The sequence below is a fragment of the Hipposideros armiger genome, unplaced genomic scaffold (assembly GCF_001890085.2).
Source record: "Hipposideros armiger isolate ML-2016 unplaced genomic scaffold, ASM189008v1 scaffold_9, whole genome shotgun sequence".
Taxonomy (NCBI): domain Eukaryota; kingdom Metazoa; phylum Chordata; class Mammalia; order Chiroptera; family Hipposideridae; genus Hipposideros; species Hipposideros armiger.
This window is the reverse complement of record NW_017731359.1, coordinates 3,936,124-3,956,749: the sequence shown is the minus strand read 5'-3', so window position 1 is coordinate 3,956,749 and position 20,626 is coordinate 3,936,124. Positions and strand designations below refer to the sequence as shown.

At 48.0% G+C, this 20,626-nt stretch overlaps 2 protein-coding genes across 9 annotated transcripts in view; one reads left to right on the top strand and one right to left on the bottom strand.

Annotated features, from left to right (window-relative positions):
- Positions 1-10,597, top strand: part of HAS3 (hyaluronan synthase 3) — a 26,303-nt gene extending 15,706 nt beyond the window's left edge. For 5 of the 7 annotated variants that reach the window (XM_019654665.1, XM_019654671.1, XM_019654680.1 and 2 more), the window contains 3 exons: positions 1,971-2,606; positions 5,511-5,612; positions 6,413-9,708. In XM_019654665.1, coding sequence (XP_019510210.1) covers positions 1,971-2,606; positions 5,511-5,612; positions 6,413-7,336 — 1,662 coding nt within the window. In that variant the 3' untranslated portion in view covers positions 7,337-9,708. Of the gene's footprint in view, positions 1-1,654; positions 2,607-5,510; positions 5,620-6,412; positions 9,709-10,471 lie in introns of those variants that run through there. The other 2 variants (XM_019654658.1, XM_019654706.1) reach the window with 2 other exon arrangements.
- CHTF8 (chromosome transmission fidelity factor 8) lies at positions 10,141-20,626 on the bottom strand. 2 transcript variants are annotated; one of them, XM_019654721.1, is made up of 4 exons: positions 20,544-20,626; positions 13,573-13,630; positions 13,198-13,315; positions 10,141-12,807 (listed from the first exon to the last, which is right to left on the bottom strand). In XM_019654721.1, exons 2-4 carry the CDS (start codon positions 13,593-13,595, stop codon positions 12,583-12,585), a joined length of 366 nt encoding a protein of 121 aa, XP_019510266.1. In that variant the 5' UTR covers positions 13,596-13,630; positions 20,544-20,626; the 3' UTR covers positions 10,141-12,582. The 2 variants fall into 2 exon arrangements, with proteins under 2 accessions (XP_019510266.1, XP_019510273.1); XM_019654728.1 differs by lacking the exon at positions 20,544-20,626 and adding an exon at positions 20,148-20,194.

The window sequence follows — 20,626 nt, the reverse complement described above, 5'->3', positions numbered from 1 at the left end:
GGCGCCCTGGGGAAATGAACGGGGCCTGGTCCAACTGATTCCTTGGGTTTTCCGTTCTTTTCCGGCTGTGTCGTGGGAAACCCGCACGTGGGTGTGGCCGGCACCGGCTTCGCCAGAAGGCGAGACTCAGGCGGGGGTTAGAAGCGTGGCGAGTGCCTTCCTGGCTGCAGTAACCTGGTGGGCACCGCCTCTGGCACTGTACCGAGGCGGGGCGCCAGCGCCCAGTAGGTTGCTGGGCTGGCCTCGGCGCCCCCTGCCCTTTCCCAGGTCGCAGGTGGGCAGTGGTGCCCGCAGCACCCCCTTTAGAGGGGGATGGGGACGCTTCTGGGGCGGGTGCATGGTCTGGGGGCTCCTGGGCCGCAGGCGCGTGCCAGGAAGGCGTGCGGGCGGGCGGGGGAGACCAGGGAGGGCTGGGAGTCCTGCAGAGGAAGCACGCGGCAGGCTCCCCAAGATAGCAGGGCAGAGCTCCCGGAGGCCGCGCTTCCCGGAGAGGCGAGGCTGCTGCCAACAGCACTTTCCGAGCTGAAGCTACTGGAATGGTGCTGGTGCCTGAATCTCAGGCTAATCTAGGCAGCGTCTGCGTGTTCCCCTGGCAAGAGGGTGTTTTTGTGTTGGGGTGGGCTTCAGGGATTGGCTTCAGTAAGACCTAGAGTTGGAGCAAGCTTGGAAGTGAGACCTCATTGTCTGTAGAGCATGAGTGGTAATAACGGGATTCTCCAGATCAGGCATCCCTCAATCACCCTTCCCACTTGGGTAGTCCTTCATGGCTGGAAGTGCTTCCATTTTCAGGAAAACGATTTACCTGAGACCTGTGGAGCAAGAAACTATTAGAATCCCGTTAGGGGGGATACCAAGTCTCAGAGAACTTGGGCAAAGTCAGGCAGCCAGGAGGTGGTAGAGCCATGTGTCTCTAGCACAAGTCTTTGGTGCCTGGTCCCAAGTTCTTTTCATTAAAACACAGCTGTTTCCAAAAGGGCAGATGCTAGGAGCCCTGACTCAGTTGCAAACCAAATCTGGCAGCATTTGCAGGAGAGGCGGGGCAGGGGGATGAGCACAGAGATTTCTTGCGGGCACTAGGACCAAGTGGATGGGGCTTCTCAGGCAGCCACCCCTCCCAGCAGCTGCAGTGTGGCTGCAGTTCCCTCTGGTGCCCTGAGCACAGGGCTTCCAGGAGAGTTGTCCACACCCCAGCTCTCATCTCCCCTTCTTTCCCTTGTCTGCCTTTCCCGGTGGCTTTCCCGCCTCTCAAGTAAATGAGAAAAAGGTGAGAAAGCAGAGAACACAGGAAAACTTTCTCTTACTGATTTTGCTGTTTTGAGAAAGGGAAGCTGTTTCCTTCTTTTTTCCCCTGGCACCTCTGTATGTTTCCTGTTGTTTCTCCTCTTTTCCTTCCCCACTTTTTTCGTGGGCCTCATTGGTGTCTGTGCTTTACTGGTAAATATTCCCCTCCCTGTGGGTACAGCACAGGTAGAATCTTGGCCACTGGCTGCCTTCCTGCCTGTCCTCCCTCCTCTCCCTGGCCCCTCGTGCTCAGAGGTGCCTCAGGCTCCCTTCCCACTGATGCTTGCCCCTGAGTTTTGGGTCAGGCAGATGCCAGTTCTTCCATTCACCAGCTAGGTATCACATAGCTCTCTCTCTGGCTTTGGTTTTCTAACAATAATAAACGCTACTTTAAGTGCTCTACTCAAGTATGTAACCAATTTGACCCTCAAAGAGGCTACAAGGTGAATGCTGCCATGCACATTTTACAGATGAATTAACTAAGGGACAGTCATACAGATAGTAAGTGGCAGGGCTGGGATCTGAACTCCAGTAGTCTGACATCTTAGTCATGCTCAGTAGTGGAAATGGTTTTTATTAGTGGGTCATTTCCCCTGTTCTGGGCCAGGCTCACAGAAAATGCACCCACTCCTACTGACTGGAGATGCTGCCTCGTGCCTGACCCCACATCTCCTGTCTTCTCCTCCCAGATGCCGGTGCAGCTGACGACAGCCCTGCGTGTGGTGGGCACCAGCCTGTTTGCCCTGGCAGTGCTGGGTGGCATCCTGGCAGCTTACGTGACAGGCTACCAGTTCATCCACACAGAAAAGCACTACCTGTCTTTCGGCCTGTATGGTGCCATCCTGGGCCTGCACCTGCTCATCCAGAGCCTGTTTGCCTTCCTGGAGCACCGGCGCATGAGGCTGGCAGGCCGGCCACTGAAGCTGCCCTGCCCGCCACGGCGCTCCGTGGCACTCTGCATTGCTGCATACCAGGAGGACCCCGAATACTTGCGCAAGTGCCTGCGCTCAGCCCAGCGTATTGCCTTCCCAGACCTCAAGGTGGTCATGGTGGTGGACGGCAATCGCCAGGAGGACTCCTACATGCTGGACATCTTCCACGAGGTGCTGGGCGGCACTGAGCAAGCTGGCTTCTTTGTGTGGCGCAGCAACTTCCATGAGGCGGGTGAGGGTGAGACGGAGGCTAGCCTGCAGGAGGGCATGGACCGTGTGCGGGACGTGGTACAGGCCAGCACCTTCTCATGCATCATGCAGAAGTGGGGAGGCAAGCGAGAGGTCATGTACACGGCCTTCAAGGCCCTTGGCGATTCAGTGGACTATATTCAGGTAAGGGTGCCTCCCTGCAAGTGTGCCGATATGTCCGGCCAGCCGGGCACATCCTCCTCCAGGAGTTTCAGGTCCAGACTAGATCCCTTGTCATGTACATCCCTTCTCTGCACTTAAGAAGGCAACAGGCGTAATGGTTCTAAACAGCAGTCCTGGGGTCAAAAAGACCTAGGATGGAATCCCAGTTTTGCTGTTAGCTCTGTGACTTGGGGCAGGTCTCTGGACTTGTGTCCTAACAATAATAGCAAACACTGTATAGCATTTACTTCATACCAGGCACTGTTGTAGGCAGTTTATACATATTAGCTCCTTTAATCTTCATAACACTCCTAGAGGATAAGTACTATTATCATCTCCATTCATAGAAGGCGAACCTGAAGCACAGAGGGGCTCAGTAACTTGACCGATGTCACTCAGCGGTAAGGTGCAGAGCCAGGATTTGAGCCTAGGCAGCCTGTCTTGTGTCATTTCTTACCCACTGTACAGCACTGCCTTGCACTGGCAACATGGGGATGAGCATCTTCATAAAGAAGTGTGGGGAGAGCAAGACATCACACTTGAAAGCACTCAAATATGGTTTTGGGTATGGGCGGGCCCAAAAGTCCTACTCTTCTCAGTGTTAAATTCATGTCTGTGAGGTGGAGGGGCCCAGGTGCGAATCATCCTGCTGCCTGATTCTGCAGCAGTCTTGGCAGGGCCAGGACCCTGAACAGATCCTGCCTAGCTTTGAGTCAAAGGGAGCCTGGAAATTTTCTTAGATTGGAAAGGTTAATATAGCTCGTTTTCAAATAACAAAACCTAGAGAGAACTGATTAAAGCTTCATGCATTTCAGTACTAAGTAGAAACTGATACCCAGGACCCCAGATTTCAGGTCCAGCACCCACACTGTTCATTCCTGTTTCTGCCCTTCTCTGTACTTGCCAGAGGGTTTTGCCCATCACTTGAATGGATACTGGCTGTGGTGGTTGCCCACCTGTGTACTAACTCAAGTCTTGCTGAGTACTCCAGTATTTAATTTTTCTAGACTGTACCCACCTAAATAGTTTGCCACAGATTTTTTTGTTTTTGGCTTCCCCCCCCCCCCCCCACAAGTTGCATCCTTGCATTCGAGTCGGTGCATTTACCTTTTTTCTGTCTTCCTAGGCCCAAGGACCTCAGCCTTGTAGGGAGGGATGTGATGCAGTTGATTCTGTAGCTCACCTAGGGTCAAAGGGCCTTTGAAAATTTCCTGGGGACTCGGGCTTAGAAAAAGCCCTTGACCCCTGGCACGTGTTCAAGCCACAGTGACTTTGTCATCAACTCCCTTGCAGCACAGGATCCCCCAATCCTGCTCTGCTCTGCTGCACATCTTCCTTTCCTGATCATTTCCTGTGTGTTCTGGTGGATCAGCAATGAGGCTTACATACCTATTTTTCCTTAGGGCTCTAGGGTCACTGCCTGGGACAGCCCTGCTGGGGATTTCAGCCTGTCTTCCTACAGCCTTCATGAGGGTGTGTCTTTCGCTCTGTGGGAGATACCCAACCCTGCCCCAGGCATTGGGGAAACTCAAGCAGCCAAGAGCTCTAATTTCCCTAGCTGCTCAGCTAGAAAGACCTCCCTGGAGTGAAGGAAGCTGAACAGCATGAAGAATGGGCTGGGGTCAAGGCAAGCAGCAGCCATGAGACTAGTAGCACTGGAAAGCTTGGCTTGTAAGCTGAAGAGGCTCTGGGAGTCTGGCCCTGAGGCTCTCTGGGACCTTCCAGCCTGGGCCAGAATGTAAGACTGTGTTGGTGAGGAGGTAGGAGGGAGCAGGTATGATACTCTGCCTTGTTCCCCATCAGCCTTCTGCTGCTTGTCTCTGACCACCATGTCTTCCAACATTGAGAGCTGGGTACAGTTGGAGTGGGTTGGGGACACCCTTTTCCTGCAGGCTAATGTGCTCTCACTAAGCACCTTCAGTAAAAGGATTTTGGGCTTTTGCAGAACTGGGTGTGGGCTCATCTGTGGATACTGTTCTTTGCTTTGTCAGGGGTCAGGAAACCAATTCCCCTGCCCGATGGTTATCTGGGATCTTTGTACCATCTGAGTAATTTTCTAGAAAGCAGACAAGGAGTCAGCCACCAGCATAAGTATAAGTGTTCATAGCCCAGGTTCAGTAATGGGGGGGGGGGCTACCTGTTAGAATCAGACCATCAGACTCACTAGGCAAGGAGGGCTGGTGGGCAGGATTTGATCCAGACTTTGGAGGCAGCTGCTGCCAGAGCCTCCATGCCCATCCAGAGTATGATCCAGGCTAGAGCAGCCCTTGGCCATACTGTGCCCTGATCTGAGACTTGCCCAAGGGAGCACCAAAGGCCTGGCAGCCATGTTGGGAGAGGGGGCTATGAGTAGATAGATACATCCTCCACTTGGGCTATGGATCATCCGAGAGGCCAGAGGCTGAACAGGGTAAGACCCCGTTGTTAATATCCTATGGGACAGCTTTGGGCAGTAGCCTCTGCAAGAGCCATTTCTTGACCTTCTGAGGAGTGTTTGCTGGCCCTGGTCTAGATGTACTGTGTCTGTCATGATTTCAGTGACTTGTTCCTTTCTTCCCAAGGACCCAGAGAGACCATTTTGAGACCATTTCTCAGAAGCCTGTCCCTGTAGGGGTTTAAGACTTGTCCAGTTAAACGTTTCTCCTTTCCAGGCCCAGTGCTGACAATTTCCTGGGTCTCTTTCAGTCTGGTGACTGTCAAGACGAGTATCTGAACTCTCCTTTTCCTCACTCTCCTTTGTTATTCATCTCACCTTGGCATGGATCTCTTTCCTAGTGGTTGGAATGAATCATATAAGGGAGTTCTATTCCTCAGGCAGTGGGGGGCGGGGGGTGGGGTGGGGTCGTGGGTAGGTCAGAATGTGCTGACAGTGGATTCCCTCTACAGGTGTGTGACTCTGACACTGTACTGGATCCAGCCTGCACCATCGAGATGCTTCGAGTCCTAGAGGAGGACCCCCAAGTAGGGGGAGTTGGGGGAGATGTCCAAGTAAGGAGTAACAAAGATGCCTGGGGGTGGGGGTCTGGACTTTCTGCTTCCTAGTTCAATTAGATCTGCCTGGGAAATGGGCATCTTGACTTCCTCGTGTTTGGGGGGAAGGGGGCGGTGTTCCTCTTTGACAATTTCACTGGTATCAAAGGGCTTGTTACCCAAACCCTTTACTGCCCTTTTTCAACATGAAGGGGAAAAAATTAGTTAACAGGTATGTAGAGAGCCTGTGCTGCTCGGAGGGGCACAGTATTCTGAGGCCATTAATCCTGAAGGGTGCTTCCTTTACGACTGACAGTGCAGCGAGCACCTCCAAAGTTAGACCCTTGAGAAGCCCTTGCTCTTAGGTAAGTTGTGCTCAAGAGCTCTGGGCAGTGTGGTCAGAATAAGGGGCCATATCTCCTTCCAGAGGGTACTACTGGCAACATACCATGTCTTCCCAAGCAGCTTTCCAACTGAAGGGTCAGGACAAGTGGCTGGGTTGTTGCTTTGCATCTTTCTCAAGGCATTCTCTCTGCCACTGCCATAGGCTGCCCTGAGACTGCTAGACTAACTTCACTGGGACAATCAATGCAGATGACACAGTGGAGAGTGGGGCTCGTGCTGGGGAGAGGGACTGAGTGTGGTTGGCTCCTCTGAGCCTCAGGTTTCCCAGCTCTGGCTGAGCAAGTTCTGATGGTCAGGAATTTGAGCAATGGGCTACAGAATTCAGGGTAGGGAGACCTCGCAGTCTCCGGTGTCTGTCTCCTGGGGCTCATGGCCACAGGTGAGGAGGCCCAGCATCTATGGTTCCCTTACAGATACTCAACAAATATGATTCATGGATCTCCTTCCTGAGCAGTGTGCGGTACTGGATGGCCTTCAACGTGGAGCGGGCCTGCCAGTCCTACTTCGGCTGTGTGCAGTGTATTAGTGGGCCCTTGGGCATGTACCGCAACAGCCTCCTGCAGCAATTCCTTGAAGATTGGTACCATCAGAAGTTCCTAGGCAGCAAGTGCAGCTTTGGGGATGACCGGCACCTCACCAACCGAGTCCTGAGCCTCGGCTACAGGACTAAGTATACAGCACGCTCCAAGTGCCTCACAGAGACCCCCACCAAGTACCTTCGGTGGCTCAACCAGCAGACCCGCTGGAGCAAGTCTTACTTTCGGGAGTGGCTTTACAACTCTCTGTGGTTCCACAAGCATCACCTCTGGATGACCTACGAATCAGTTGTCACAGGGTTCTTCCCCTTCTTCCTCATTGCCACAGTCATACAGCTTTTCTACCGTGGCCGCATCTGGAACATTCTCCTCTTCCTGCTGACAGTGCAGCTAGTGGGCATCATCAAGGCCACCTACGCCTGCTTCCTTCGGGGCAATGCAGAGATGATCTTCATGTCCCTCTATTCCTTGCTCTATATGTCCAGCCTCCTGCCAGCCAAGATCTTCGCCATTGCTACCATCAACAAGTCTGGCTGGGGCACCTCTGGGAGAAAAACCATTGTGGTGAACTTCATTGGCCTCATCCCTGTGTCCATCTGGGTGGCAGTCCTCCTGGGGGGACTTGCGTACACAGCTTATTGCCAGGATCTGTTCAGTGAGACGGAGCTAGCCTTCCTTGTCTCTGGGGCCATCCTGTATGGCTGCTACTGGGTGGCCCTCCTCATGTTGTATCTGGCCATTATCGCCCGGCGATGTGGGAAGAAGCCAGAGCAGTATAGCTTAGCTTTTGCTGAGGTGTGACGTACCCTCCAGCAGAGCGGGAAAAGTGCAATGGGTTGAGGGAGGGAAGGGGAATGGAAGAGAGAAGATGGGTGGGAGGGAGGAGGGAATGCTGTTTTAGTTTAATGGTCCAAAGGACAAATGTGAAGTGCAAAGAACGGTGACTGTATATGGCCTGGGGCAGTTCTGCTTAGAGAAGGCAACACTGATTCCAGCTCAGGGGGCTGGAGGAGACATATTTTCAGGCTGTCTGCTGTATGGTGGCCTCTGGGGAAGATTCCACTTCCTGCCCCGGGATCCAGAGGGAACTCAGAAGTGTGCTAAACCAAACAATAAGTCCATTCAGTGGCAACTTCTGATAGGTTAAGTGAGCAATGCCAGCTTGTGGGAAGGGGTTCTCTTAGCCCATCTGAGTGCAACCAGAGGTGGTGGGAGAATTCGAGAGATCTGGGCCAGCTAGTACTGTATCCCCCCTCAATCCAATTATCAATGCAATAAGATTGTGCCTGAGATACAAGGCCCAGAAGCCTGATCTCTGGGCATCAGAAAACAGGGTCCAGGAATGGTGCTTTATTATGTGGTGTACCCCATTCCACATCTCCACATCCCAAGGATAAGCCAAACTAGCAGGGAGTTAGCACTGAACTGCTTTTAAGTGTGTATATATGTTAAAAAGGAGTTTGCCACAAGGAACAAAGATTGGTGGTAGTGCTAAAGGCCATGGGCTCTATGGAGGCTTTAGGCTCAATGTATTCCACCAGGAAATTGCTCAGACATCTAGATTAGCCTGTCTGTGATCTCTGCTGGGAAGATAAATGTTTTGGTCATCTACTAGAAAGATTAAATCTCAACACGCTTAGAAGGGAAGTGAAGACTTGGGTATTTCAACTTGTACACTCCTAAATTCCTCTTTCAAATTCAGTGCTGAGTCCTAAGTTAGCCTCCTCATTTGGCTTTCTTTAAGGTGATTTAGTCACATCTTCCGCCCTTCACCTCATCGGGTAAGTTTTTCAAGGTGGCAAGTGAGGCAGAGCCTGGACTCTCGATCACAAGGTACCTCTGTAATAGGCAAGCCTGCCCTCAGCATATGGGGGAAAAACTATTAAGAGCCTCTGACCAAGGCTACCATCTTGGAACTGCTTAGGACAAATTCCTTGGCAGCTGGGTAGCATGCCAAGCTACAATCCTTGACAGTCTAATGGGAAGTTTTCAGTGTTCCCTAAGTGAACCCTGAAATCCAAGCTGGTCATCTTTGAGACTGTCCATTCTTCTCAGTGGCTTCTTAAAGGAATTCTTACAGCCAAGCTGTGAACAGTCACTACTGGACTTGCTTGCTTCTTTCCAGAAACCAAACTAGAAGATGGAATTGGTTCCTAAATCCTAAGGTTCCTGCTTTCTCTCAGGCCTGTTGGGGCTGTTTTATTTCCCTCTGCTTTTGGTGGGGAACAAGTGGAGGACATTTTCTAGGTATCTGTAATCCATAGACTGTTCTCAGCTCTTGGGTTTGAAACCTGGGACCTTGACTAAGCCCCTGACTTAAGGGGTGCTTGCTCGTGCGTGCTCTCTTTCCAAACGTCCCTTCTCAAGAGGAGGTCCAGCTAACCCCTCAGAACCAGCACTAAGGTAGAGGAGTTGAGGGGCAAGCCTCTAGTATGCCCAGGTGCTTCCTACAAAGGAACACAGTGTGCTCTGAGCCACAGATTGGTAAACTCTGGTGCTTTCATTTCCTTCATCTCCCATGAACTCAAGGGTTTTCCAAGTGCGGCTAACATTGCTGCATCCCGCAGACCTCGAGCTCCTGATAAGACTGCTGGTTGATGTCGGGCCGAATCCATGAAGGCTGGGAAGAGCAGCTGACATTTATAAAGGCGGTTGTCCCACACTTCTGTGTTTTTGCTGGCCAAGTAGTAAACTAGTGTGAGCACTACACTGGAAGAAATTCGGTCAGCCAACCGCAGAGCTCAGACCTCACTAAGGGCTTGTTTTTCTTCAGCTGTTACTTGAAAGTTAATACAGGATGGACTCCCAGATGGAAAACTCATGGCTGTCCTACCATCAGCTCTGCCTTGCACTGTGGTTATCATCTTTCCTCAGATCAAGAGCAGGCAGGTACAAGTAGTGGGCTCACAACGTTTGACCTCGACTGGTTTTTGTAAGTTATTTTGTACATTTTTCAGCAATGAAACCAAACTGGGTCTTCAGCTTTATCCCCGTTTCTTGCAAGGGAAGAGCCTTTATAAAATTGGACACATTTTGGTTTTTCCTCATTGAGAATTTTAACTGTCTTTTGTATTATTTCTATGATAATTTGTAAACATATTTATTTTTACCTGCTTTTTCTTTTTTAACTTTTCAGGTCAAATTTTTTATACTGCACTTATTTGTCAAAATAAAGATTCTCACACAGTGCTGGTATCTCTGAGCTACTTCCTCCCTCTTTGTACTTAATGAAAGCTAGCTCTTTATTCCAGTTTCAAAAGCAGCACTTGAGTAGAAATAGTTTTGTTAAGGGAATTCCAGTGGAACTCAGAAGCAGGAGAAGTTGTCACACCTGCCTCTGGACCTGGGGAATACAGCAGGCCTACTTTGATGATAACTGCAGACCTATGGTAGCTTGGCTTTTATTGTAGTGGGTGGTCAGGGTCTTTGGTGAAATTACTGTCAGATGAATGAGCTAATGCTAAAAATCAAATCTTGCTTCCTCCTTGAGTGAAAGCATTTTATCTGACAGATAATGTAGGATTGTGGTCAAGATGAAACAATGAAAAGCAGTGGGTAAACTTCCTTCTCTGTGGAACAGGTAACAAAATGGAGTGACATCAGCAGCCCTCTCATCCCATTTATTAAAGAAACAGTAAGAAAAGATACAATGCAGGAAAAACACCAACCATCCTTTCACATCAGGCTGAATGAAGCACAGTGATTTCTCCCTTCACTCCCCCCACCCCCGCCCCAATTCCCGTCCACATCAGTTTAAATTTTGACGTTCTTTGATTGGGAGTCAGTGGAGAGGGAGTTGGATGAGCAGTAGAACCTTGATTCTGGCCTCCTCTTAAGTCCCGGAAAAGGAAGCTGCAGGACCAGTCAAGCGGAAATTGTATATGGTGGGTCTTTGAAGTGGCTGCCCACCTCCCTGTTCTGTGTTCAACCCCCTAGGGAAAGGTATGGCAGTAGAGGATGACCAGGTCCAAGCTGCCCAGGTCACATCTGCTGAAGCATGGTCTGTTTACCAATGCAACATTTCTAGAGAGCAGTGAGCTGATTCTCCAGTGGTGAGCAGGGGACTACATATGAATTGGGACCTGCAGGCCAATGTATCCCTGAGGAAAAGTCCACAAGAACAATTCAAGAAACTAGTAAGAAACAAGGGGCAAAAAGCTGTGGGGCAAGCATGGGCGGCTTCTGGAAGGCTGGAGATCCTTTCTCTCAAGGCCAGGATCATTCCCACCTGCCGTAGTCCATGTCCCACAAAAAACATTTCACCTTCAATCAAGAAAGAAGCAGAGGAAAAAGATGGCTCATTTGAACTTGAGCCCCAGCTATGTACTTCAGACCATAGCTCCATATCTACCCTTTTACCTAAAACACAGCCTCTGCTCAGAACCACAGTGCCTGGAAACCAAAGTGGTCCTGGAGAGAAAATGCTGTTTAAGGGGGTAACATTCCATTTGGGTACATTGCAGCCATTGGACCCCCTGGTCTGGGGAAAGCAGCTGGATTTGTGCCAGGGAGGCTCCCCATTCTAGGAAATGGGACCAAAGTCTTGCCTACAGGGCCATTCATCCTTGGTAAGGAAGCTGGGTTTAGACCCAGGGTCCCAGTTGGCCTTGCAAAAGGAGCTGGGTTGATCCCCACAGGGCCTGCTGGGGAAGAGCCAAGGGGCCCAGGAGCTGACCTGGGGAAAGTAACCTGACCAGGGCCTAATGGGCCAGTAGACCTTGGGAAGGTAGCTGGATTTGGACCCTGTAAGCCAGTGGCCCTTGGGAAGTTAGCTGGGTTGGATCCTAACGGTCCAGAGGCTCTTGGGAAAATTGCTGAATTTGAGCCCTGGAGGCCTACAGACCTCTGGAAAGTAGTTGGGTTTGAAGCCAAAGTACCAGAAGACTGAGAGAAGGCAGATGGGTTCAGTCCGCCTGAACCTGTCCCCCTTGGAAAGGGATTCGTATTTACCCCCATGGGGCCAGTTGGCCGTGGAAAATGAGCTGAATTAGGGCCTATGGGGCCAGGAGCCCTAGACATGGAAGATGGACTTGGCCCAGGAAGGCTAATTACTCGAGAGCCAGAACTCGAGTTTGGGCCTATGGGGCCAGGTATTCTTGCCATGGAAGATGGGCTTGTGCCCATGTTTCCAGAAGCCTGTGAGAAAGAAGCTGAATTTGCTCCTAAAAGACCTGCTGCTCTTAGAATGGGGGCAAGATCTAGGCCTTGAGGTCCAGCCATCCTTAGGTTAAGACCAGATCCTGTGCCCAAGAGGCCACCTGCTCTGGTGTCCAGATTAGGGCCTGGGCCCAGGCCACCTGCCCTTGGGTTGGGCCCAAGGCTTGGGCCCAGGCCACCTGCCCTTGGGTTGGGCCCAAGGCTGGGGCCTGCAAACATACCTGACCTCGGGGCAGGGTTTGTACCTATGAAGCCTGATCTCAGATTGGGACTTGGTCCAGGGCCCAGGCCAACAGGTCTAGTATTGGGAGGACCATTCCCAGAAGGCAACAAGACACCTGCTCTCAGGTTGGGTCCTGATCCAGGGCCTAAGGGGCCACCACCTCTGGTGTCAGGACTTGTTCCTAGGAGACCACCTGCCCTTGAGTTGGACATAGGACCAGGCCCTGGGATACCCCCTAATCTTGGGTTAGACAGAGGCCCTGGACCTGGAAGGGCCCCTGCTCTAGGGTTTAGAGCTGGCCCTGGGCCTGGGCCCAAGAGGCCACCTGGCCTTGGAAAAGAAACTGCACCTGTGCCAGTGGGATTCATCCCCCTTGGAAAAGAAGCCATACTTGGATCACGAGCACCAGCAGGGAAAGGTGCTGGATTTGAAGCCAATGAGCCTGATGAAGTTGGAAAAGGAGATGGGTTCCTTGGAAACGGGGCCAGATTTCCACCAAGAGAACCGGTTGCCATAAGGAAGGAATCCGAGTTCATGCTCAGTGGGTGGCCTGTGTTTAGAACAGGACCCCCCTGTGGTCCCAGAGAACCGTCGAGCCGTCCTCGAGGTGGCAGTGGAGCACGAGTCCAAGGAGTTGGCCGCTCTCTAGGGAAAATCCGGGGTTCTTTCATACTTTCTTGGGGACGTTGGTGATAATGGGCTTGGGGCGAGTTTTGAAAAGGATCTTGTTTTTGATGAGTGCTGTCACCAAGTACCGGGTGCCAGTCTCGCAGCCAAGCTCATCACAGTCCTGCTCCCCAGGAGTGTGTTTGACAAGGACTGCAAAAGGTTTCTCCAGGTGGATGATTTTCCCATACAGGATGTGATGCCCCACGATCAGCACAGGGATTCCCTTTGGCAGAACAAGAATAAGACGCCTGAGGTTCAGGACAAGGTGATAAACACTCAGGTACTTCCTAGAGATGCTCTTGGCAGGCAATGCTGGCACCTGCACTACCTAGTCTGATTCTACCATTGCTGAGCAGCCACTGTGGACATCCCACCCTCGTGTCCTTTTTTGCCCAGGTAAGAGAATTTTCACTTTTAGAACTGTGACCTTTTGACATCCCCAAAGCTAAACTTCCTTGCTACTACAGACGTGGGGGGAGAACAAACAGCTTAGCAGGTTAGCTAGACCTTGATAACAAACCTGAGGGTAGTCCTCACTCTGGGTCCTGGGAGCACCACCTTGGTGTAGCTTGCTTTCCTGAGGCATTAGGCAGGGAAAAAAAAGCCCCCTCACCTCAGTGGTGTAATGTAGGTCTCCCAGGAGGTTTCCAGCTAATCCAGTGCTGTAGCGAGCCTCGATCTCCCCCTGTAGCTCCATCAGCACCCATTCTGCCAGGCCTCCAGCCCCAGCACTGCAAGCAAAGGGCTGGCGGTTACAATATTTTTGAGGGGTGATGGATGAATAGTGTCCTACACCACAATTTAAGGCCCAAAGGAACTCTGTTGAGCACAAGTTCTTGGGAAATTGGGCAGTGCTACGCACTGAATTAGAGATTAAAATGCAAAGATTTGTGCAAGATGCACCTGAGGACCCTGTTTCTTCCAAGAAAATATAAAACCTATATAGCCCTCATCATTCAAGCTAAATAAAGTCTCAAAATGTACTCACCTGGAAACAACAATTTGTACCATGAGCCTTCCGTCTTTAAAAAGCAACTGAAAATAAGCTGTAGAGGAAAAAAAAAGGTTTAGGGTAATAATAATGATAGCTAATGTTTACCACTTACTGTGTGCTGCACACTTTTCTAAGTGCTTTAGATACATTATATTTCATTCCTCTAAACAACTCTATAAACTTTTAAAAACTGATGTATACATAAAATTGCTTAAGATCACCAAGGGTCAACTACAGTGTGACCAATTAACAGGTATCACAACTGGGTTCAAGGTCACATAGCTACTAAAGAACCAGGATTTGAACCCAAGGCATATACTGCACAGCCCAGGCTCCTGACCACTATGCTAACTTGCCTTTTTCAAGGACATTATTCTATTTTCCATTCTACATATTTCTTAAAAAACTGAGGAATTCTTTTAGATTTTACTTTTTTCTTTGGTGATATAAATTTCATATCTATCGTTTTGGTTATCTGATATTTCAAGGTTCGAAGGACCTCCTTTAACTAAAGCCAAGAAAACTGAAAAGTCCTTCAGACTAGTAAATGGGAGTCTGTTTTCCGATGTGACTCCCATCAAACACCTTGACACTTAATCAACTTTCATTTTGTACAACAGCACCACCTGGTGGCAAGTTTGTGGTACTCTTCAAGAATGGGTTAAAATGGGACATTTTTGACTGACTGGCTTCACTTGTACTGGTCTTTCTGGGAAGGATACATTCATGGGGATTGAGGGTATGGGGGATCTAAGTACAGCTTCTGTGTCTTTCCAGTGAATAGATGGAGCTTAGTGGAAGGTTATTAATCTAGTGTTTACCAACTGTACAGCAAGTCAATAGATATTTGTAATTTTGCTCAAGCTTAGCAAATGCCTGATTAAAAAGTTAAACAGCTTTACTGATCTGTTAATCTTCATTTTGGATCTCCAGGGAAAAATATATTGTGAACAGCCTTATAGGACAGCAGAATCTCTACTCTTGACACTAAACACTCTTTGGGAACGTGAGGTTGGTCAAGTCACTGGACTTCAAATATAAATGGCAGCTAATATTTATTGAATTTTTACTATGAATCACATGCTGTGCACATATATGGGTGGTATCTCAATCACTGTGACAACTCTACGAGACAGCTACTTATCCCTATTTTGCAGATAAAGCTACTGAGATATACTTGCTTGTATGTGGAACACACAACTAGTATGTGGCACAGCCAGCCTAAGAACCTACGCCATCTGACTTTATCTCCACTCATATGACTACTAAATTCTGTCCTCCCAAAGGAGAACTCCAAGTGCCGGTGAGAAAAAAAAGGCATCAGGCAGGTACTGCATTCACACAAGAGCTGGTCAGGGGGGCAACAGGGAATCAAGAGAGAATCCTCAAATAAGCCAGACCTTCGGAAGCAGCAACAGTTGTGGCAACACTTGAGAACAGGTAATACACACTAGTTTGGGAGGGCAAAGGTCATCTGACAGATAAGGAGGCCCCACCATGACCATCAAAAGAACTACTAAAAGCACTTTAACACTTGTGGACTGGTGACACAGATTTGTGTCTATACATTGAAATGCCCTGTCCTCAATGTGTTAAAAATGTCTAAGGTTTCTTGAAGGAAAAATGATAACAATTTAAAATCAGAAGGCCTAAATTCAGGTTCCAGCCTGTGAGTATGGAACTCATTACAGTAACTGTCATCATACCCAAGTCACTTAATGACTATGGGGCTAACATAGGTTTATCTGACTCATTAAACCATTGTGATGACATAATATATGCAAAAAATGCCTTAAAGACCTTAAGCTCTATTCAGATGAACAGCTATATTTCAGAGGATAAAATAAATAAATCTGTATTTCCACAGTATAATTCTGACTATAATTTAGAGAATAGTAGGTGTATTTTAGCCATGAATCAAAAGAAGGCTCAATAACTAGAAAATGAAGTCATTAAGTTTCTGAAGGTTAATAAATGTATATCAATTAAGGAAGAGTTCTTGTACATAAGCTTTTAATGACTGATGATGCAATAGTCTCCTTGATGCATAGAAGCTATAGTAATATATAGGTGGTTTCAGAGAAGCAATAACATGTTTAAGCAGCTTGTACACGTGTTTTAGGAAGATCAATCTCTAAGGCCTCTGACCACATTTGGGGCAGGCATGTGTGGACTATTACGGAAAAGGGGATGCAGAAATATTTTTAGCGCATTCCCCACTTCCTGTACAGTCTCCGGTTAGACGGGAATTCAGAACAGTGGCCTAAGTGGGCCAAGGATAACAGGTACCTGGTAGCTGGGTCAGAGTAGCTGTACCCACATACTAATACTGGTACTTCAATGAGCACATGTATGTAGGAGGCCCTGCCTGAGTACATCGACTGATGCTGGCAGACATCTAATGCTCCTGAAAATAAGAATTCTGTGGCCTAGTCTCACCATTCTGTTGATGTACCCAGTCAGGCTGGTAAAAAACATGTGCTAGACCTACTTAGGGATGCTGATGTGAATACAAATGAAGGTCATACCCAACTTGTAAGACTAGCTCATTGGAAGCCCTGGACTGACCTGGCTACATTTATGTTAATAAAAAATGTAGGTGAAGGTATCCCTTTATCAAATTTAAAAATTTAAGGACCAAAGTACGTACGTATATCTGGTTACTTTACTGAGGACTTACCTGATGGAGGCATCTGGGAATATGTATTTCACTTAATGTAGACTTGACTAAAAAGGATATGAGAACATGCAGCCTAATCTGTCCTCATCCCCTTGAAAGTAAGTAGCCAGAGTTAATAGGAAAACAAAAAAGTATAATACAAATCAAATCCTATTAGTAATAATGAATGTAACATTACAATGAATATTTTCTGTATAACAAAAAGATTTCTAAGTCTTCAGTCTCAACTCATTCCATCAAAACTTAAAAGACAACAACTAGAGCAATTTCTATGTATTTGTTTTACGATACTGCTTGTGTAGAAATTGCAGTTTTCAAGAGCACCATTTAAAGGCGCAGTTTGATGAATATGCTAGATCAAATCATGAAACTAAAAGGAGTTAATGGAAGAGCTCACCCAGCACCTATTTCTTTAAAGAGCCTTGAGTTTAATCCCAGATTTGGCTAAGACTAACTTGTCTTTGGTTATGAATAATTCCAAGTTGACAATGTAACCGTAATGCCAGGGAGAAATTTCTGTGATGACACTTTTCAAAAGGATATTTAAATTCATTATATTTCATAAGCCACGACTAGACTGTGGACTTGGGAGAGATCAGAAGGTATGGGAAAAAACCCAAACCTCTTTGCCCTGCAATGAATTATTTTTATTCCCCCTACTCATAAAAGGGGGAAACTTTTTCTACTCGATTTTTCTGGGCCTTCAGTAAAGCTAAATAAACAATACATAAGTTCTGTATTCTTAACTTAGTCAAGTGACTTTAGCTCTGTAAAGGAAATGTTTTCGTACATTTAACTTCCTATTTTTTTCCTATTAAAAAACAACAACAAAAAAAGGTCTTTTTTTGGAGCTTCAAAATTTCTAGACATGTTACTTATCTAAGCTTGCCCCAGATCATCCCAGTCTTAAGGCCTAGAGTTAGTTTGGAAGGCCTGGGTAAAGTTAAGACACTGTGGCTTCTTCTCAGGAAAACGCTCCAGATGACTTCAAGACTCCTGAACAAACCACAGAGCAGTGAAGGAACCAGCAGTCTCAGAACCAATCCAGGTCCATAACGGGAACCCTATTCAAAACCCAGAGGGTTTGACTGGAATCAGAACAATCTCAGATACACCCTTATCATTTGGTTATCTCTACTTTGAAGTTGGTTACTATTGAAATTATTAAAAACATGAAAAAAATCAAAGTTCCATCACAATTTCTAAGAAAAAAGAAAAGTCCAGGCCAAGCATTATGTTTACAATACAAAAAGCTTCATTCCTCACATAGCTTAACTTTCAGTTCTGAAATGCAAACAATCCTGACATAGGCACTGTCTTATCACTCCCATTTTACACATGAGGAATATAGGCTTAAGAGAAGCTAAAGGTCAACTAGTCACAAAGCTAGTAAGTGGTAGAGCTGGAATGTGAACCCTAACCCCTCTACAATATGGCTTCTCTTGCAGTTCTCTTGCAGTCCTCTCACAGCCCCCCCGCCCCAGTATATCTGTAGTCAAGCTAAAAAATTCTACCTCAGTACCTTAAAATATTCTATAATCTGAATCCTATTATTTTTCTTGCTCCTTGAGAGTACTACTCTGGGTAACGGTTTAAGGGCCAAAGTAGGTGTATAAAATGTCTGTATGAGAACTTCTGATTACTTTATAAACACTAACTAGCCTTTCTCACAGCATGGCCTACTAAATGGCAAGTAAGTAACCTACGTGGAAGATCTTATAACTTGCCACCAAAGTAGCAAGTGCAACAGGCAGTTAAAACCCAACAATAAGCCTGTTTATTATCATATCCAATTGATTATAGAGGACGTTCTTTGTCACGGATTCCTTTTAAGATCCGACGAAATTTAATAAACTATCTTATCCTTTGGCTTCTGAATTGTTAAATGTTAAAAGATGACTAAACAGTGTAAGCAATGATCTTCATAATGGTAACTGCCCCCAAATAAAATGCGGAAGAAAGTGTGATATGTATCCAATTAAATAGAACATACAGCTTTTACTGAAACAAAGGGGCTTTGATTCAATGGTTTAACCTAACTACAAATAATTGAATTTTATTAGAGCTAAATGTTTTATAAATTGTTTTCATTAGAACTTTTCAATGCTTGAATTTTAAGCTTTTTTAAGAAAGGGAATAAAGGCTTTAACTTTACAATTCTTAAAAGAAAATTTATTAAATACAGAACACAAAATATGTTTGCAACTTGCTAGGCCAACAGTCAGCACTTATTTGGTCCTAAGAACTATTCTTTGGGTTTAGGGATACAGAGAGAACTCAAGTTGTCAGATCTGGATTCTGTGATTATGCCACTTATCCTATGTGTGAGGGGGATAGTTTAACCTCAAGTTGCAGTCTCCACCAATAAATCAGGCATAAAAAAAGAACCTAGTTCAAAGGGCTTTTGTGAGAATTAAATGAAGTTATGAATGTAAAGTTCTCAGCACAGTGCCTAACACATGGTAAGCCTTTAGGATCAGGCTGTTGATTACCTGGAGAAACATGGCTTTTTCTTTGTATATGCCCAGTAGAATGTCTTAATACTACACTGTATAATTATTTTAATGTTTATAGTGCAGTAAAACATTCCATAGAAACAGCGGGTCATCAGAATAGAAACAGGTTTGCATAATGGGAGAACAATTCAAACAGGGCAGTCAGGGTTCACTAAACTGCTTCAGGAATTAAGTTCTGGAAGGTTTTTTCCCTCTAAACATGACTATTTCTCTGTGTGCCTTTCCACCAAATGAACAATTCAGGTAAGTTTAAATACAAATGAATACAGATTTTTATTAGCAGTGTTATTGTGGTTTTGTGACTGAAGGGGATGGTCTAAGTTTCAAAGGAGATCTTGTCTTCTGACAAGCTTATATCAAATGCTAAAATCCTGTTTCTAAATGAGAATCTTGCTTCCCTCCAAAAAGGGGCTATGGAGGGTAGGTGGATTGGAATGCTTCCAAACTTTTAGAGAAGTGTGTGTTCATAAACTTGTGTGGATACTATGTATACACGTGGTACTTTCCCATCACATTTTAGGATTCCCATGATGGAGGGAATCAATTACTGGTATTTGTAGACAAGGGGTGGAAAAGATGGCTTCAGTCGATCTGAGTTACTCCAGTTTTCTCCATCTTCTGCTACTCTGCAGCCCCATCCCAACCGTTCCTCCTCTTACGGGTATGGCACCCCTATCTTCCCCAAAACCCCTTCCTTTGTAGTCCAGCTTGAGGTCTCCCACGATCCTGGATTCTCCTCCCATCAGCCCCATCTTCTCCACCCTCTTCCCTGGGCCCCCTCCCATCCCTTCAGTTTGAGCTACAGACACTTCCTATTTCTAGTCCCGCCCACTTTCTGGGACTTCACAATCCTCTTCCCCAATCCCCTCCAGGTTACCCCCCGACTCTCGCTGGGACCCTCTTACCAAGCTGTTTCACCCGTTCTCCTACCTCCCAAGGAAACTATTCTTTACACTATCTTACTCCACACCACCAACTGGAGTAATCTTCCAAACCGTTCACCCTCCTCCCAAAGATTACTCTTTAAACGTTCTTCCTCTACCACCCTCATTCTCCAAATCGTTCCCTGATCCCCCTTATATTCTGAAGTACTTCGTTTCTCTAGGACCCCACCCCACTCTTCACTCGTCTCTCACGCCGCCCACAAAAGAACCAGTATCACTCTCCTCTCTTCCAACCACCCTCCATCATTCTCCCAGCAGCCTCCCCGCATTTAAAATCTCTCCTCGAACCTCACAGTCCTAACAGTCCCTCCGGAATCCCCCTTCTAGTATTCCCGCTACTTCTTGGGTTTCTCAGTTCTACCCCGCTCCCGCAAGCCTCGCGTGCTGGGATACCTCCCCACCGGGGGAGGAGCCCCTTTCCCCACATACCTCGAGGATCCGGCCCGCGCCGCCCCCTTCTCCGTCCTCTGCCCGCGCTCGGCCATCCTTTCCGCCCTTCTCCGCTCCGCCCCGCTCGCTCCCTTCCTTCCCTCCGCCTTCCGTCTCCACACCGCTCCCTTCCCCCACAATTCCCGGCCTTCCTACCCCGGGGGCCCCCCCGGTTCGCCCCCACCTCTGCGCAGCCCTCCCTGCTCCCCTCCCCCTTCCTGGCCTCCCCTCCCCCGCCCTCCGCTCCCCGCCCCTCGGCTCGCCATTCTTCTCCCCGAGCCGCGCGACCCGCCCGGCCCCAGCTTCCTAGCTTCCCGCTCCCTCGTACCCTCGCTCCGACCCCCAGCTTGGCCCTCGCTCCCCGCGGCCTCCCGCACCCCCCGCCCGCGGCCTGACCTGCAATGGCGGCCGCCGAGCGCGGCGCCGCGCGGCCAACGGGCGACAACCGAACCTCCCGCCGCCGTCGCCGCCGCCGCGAG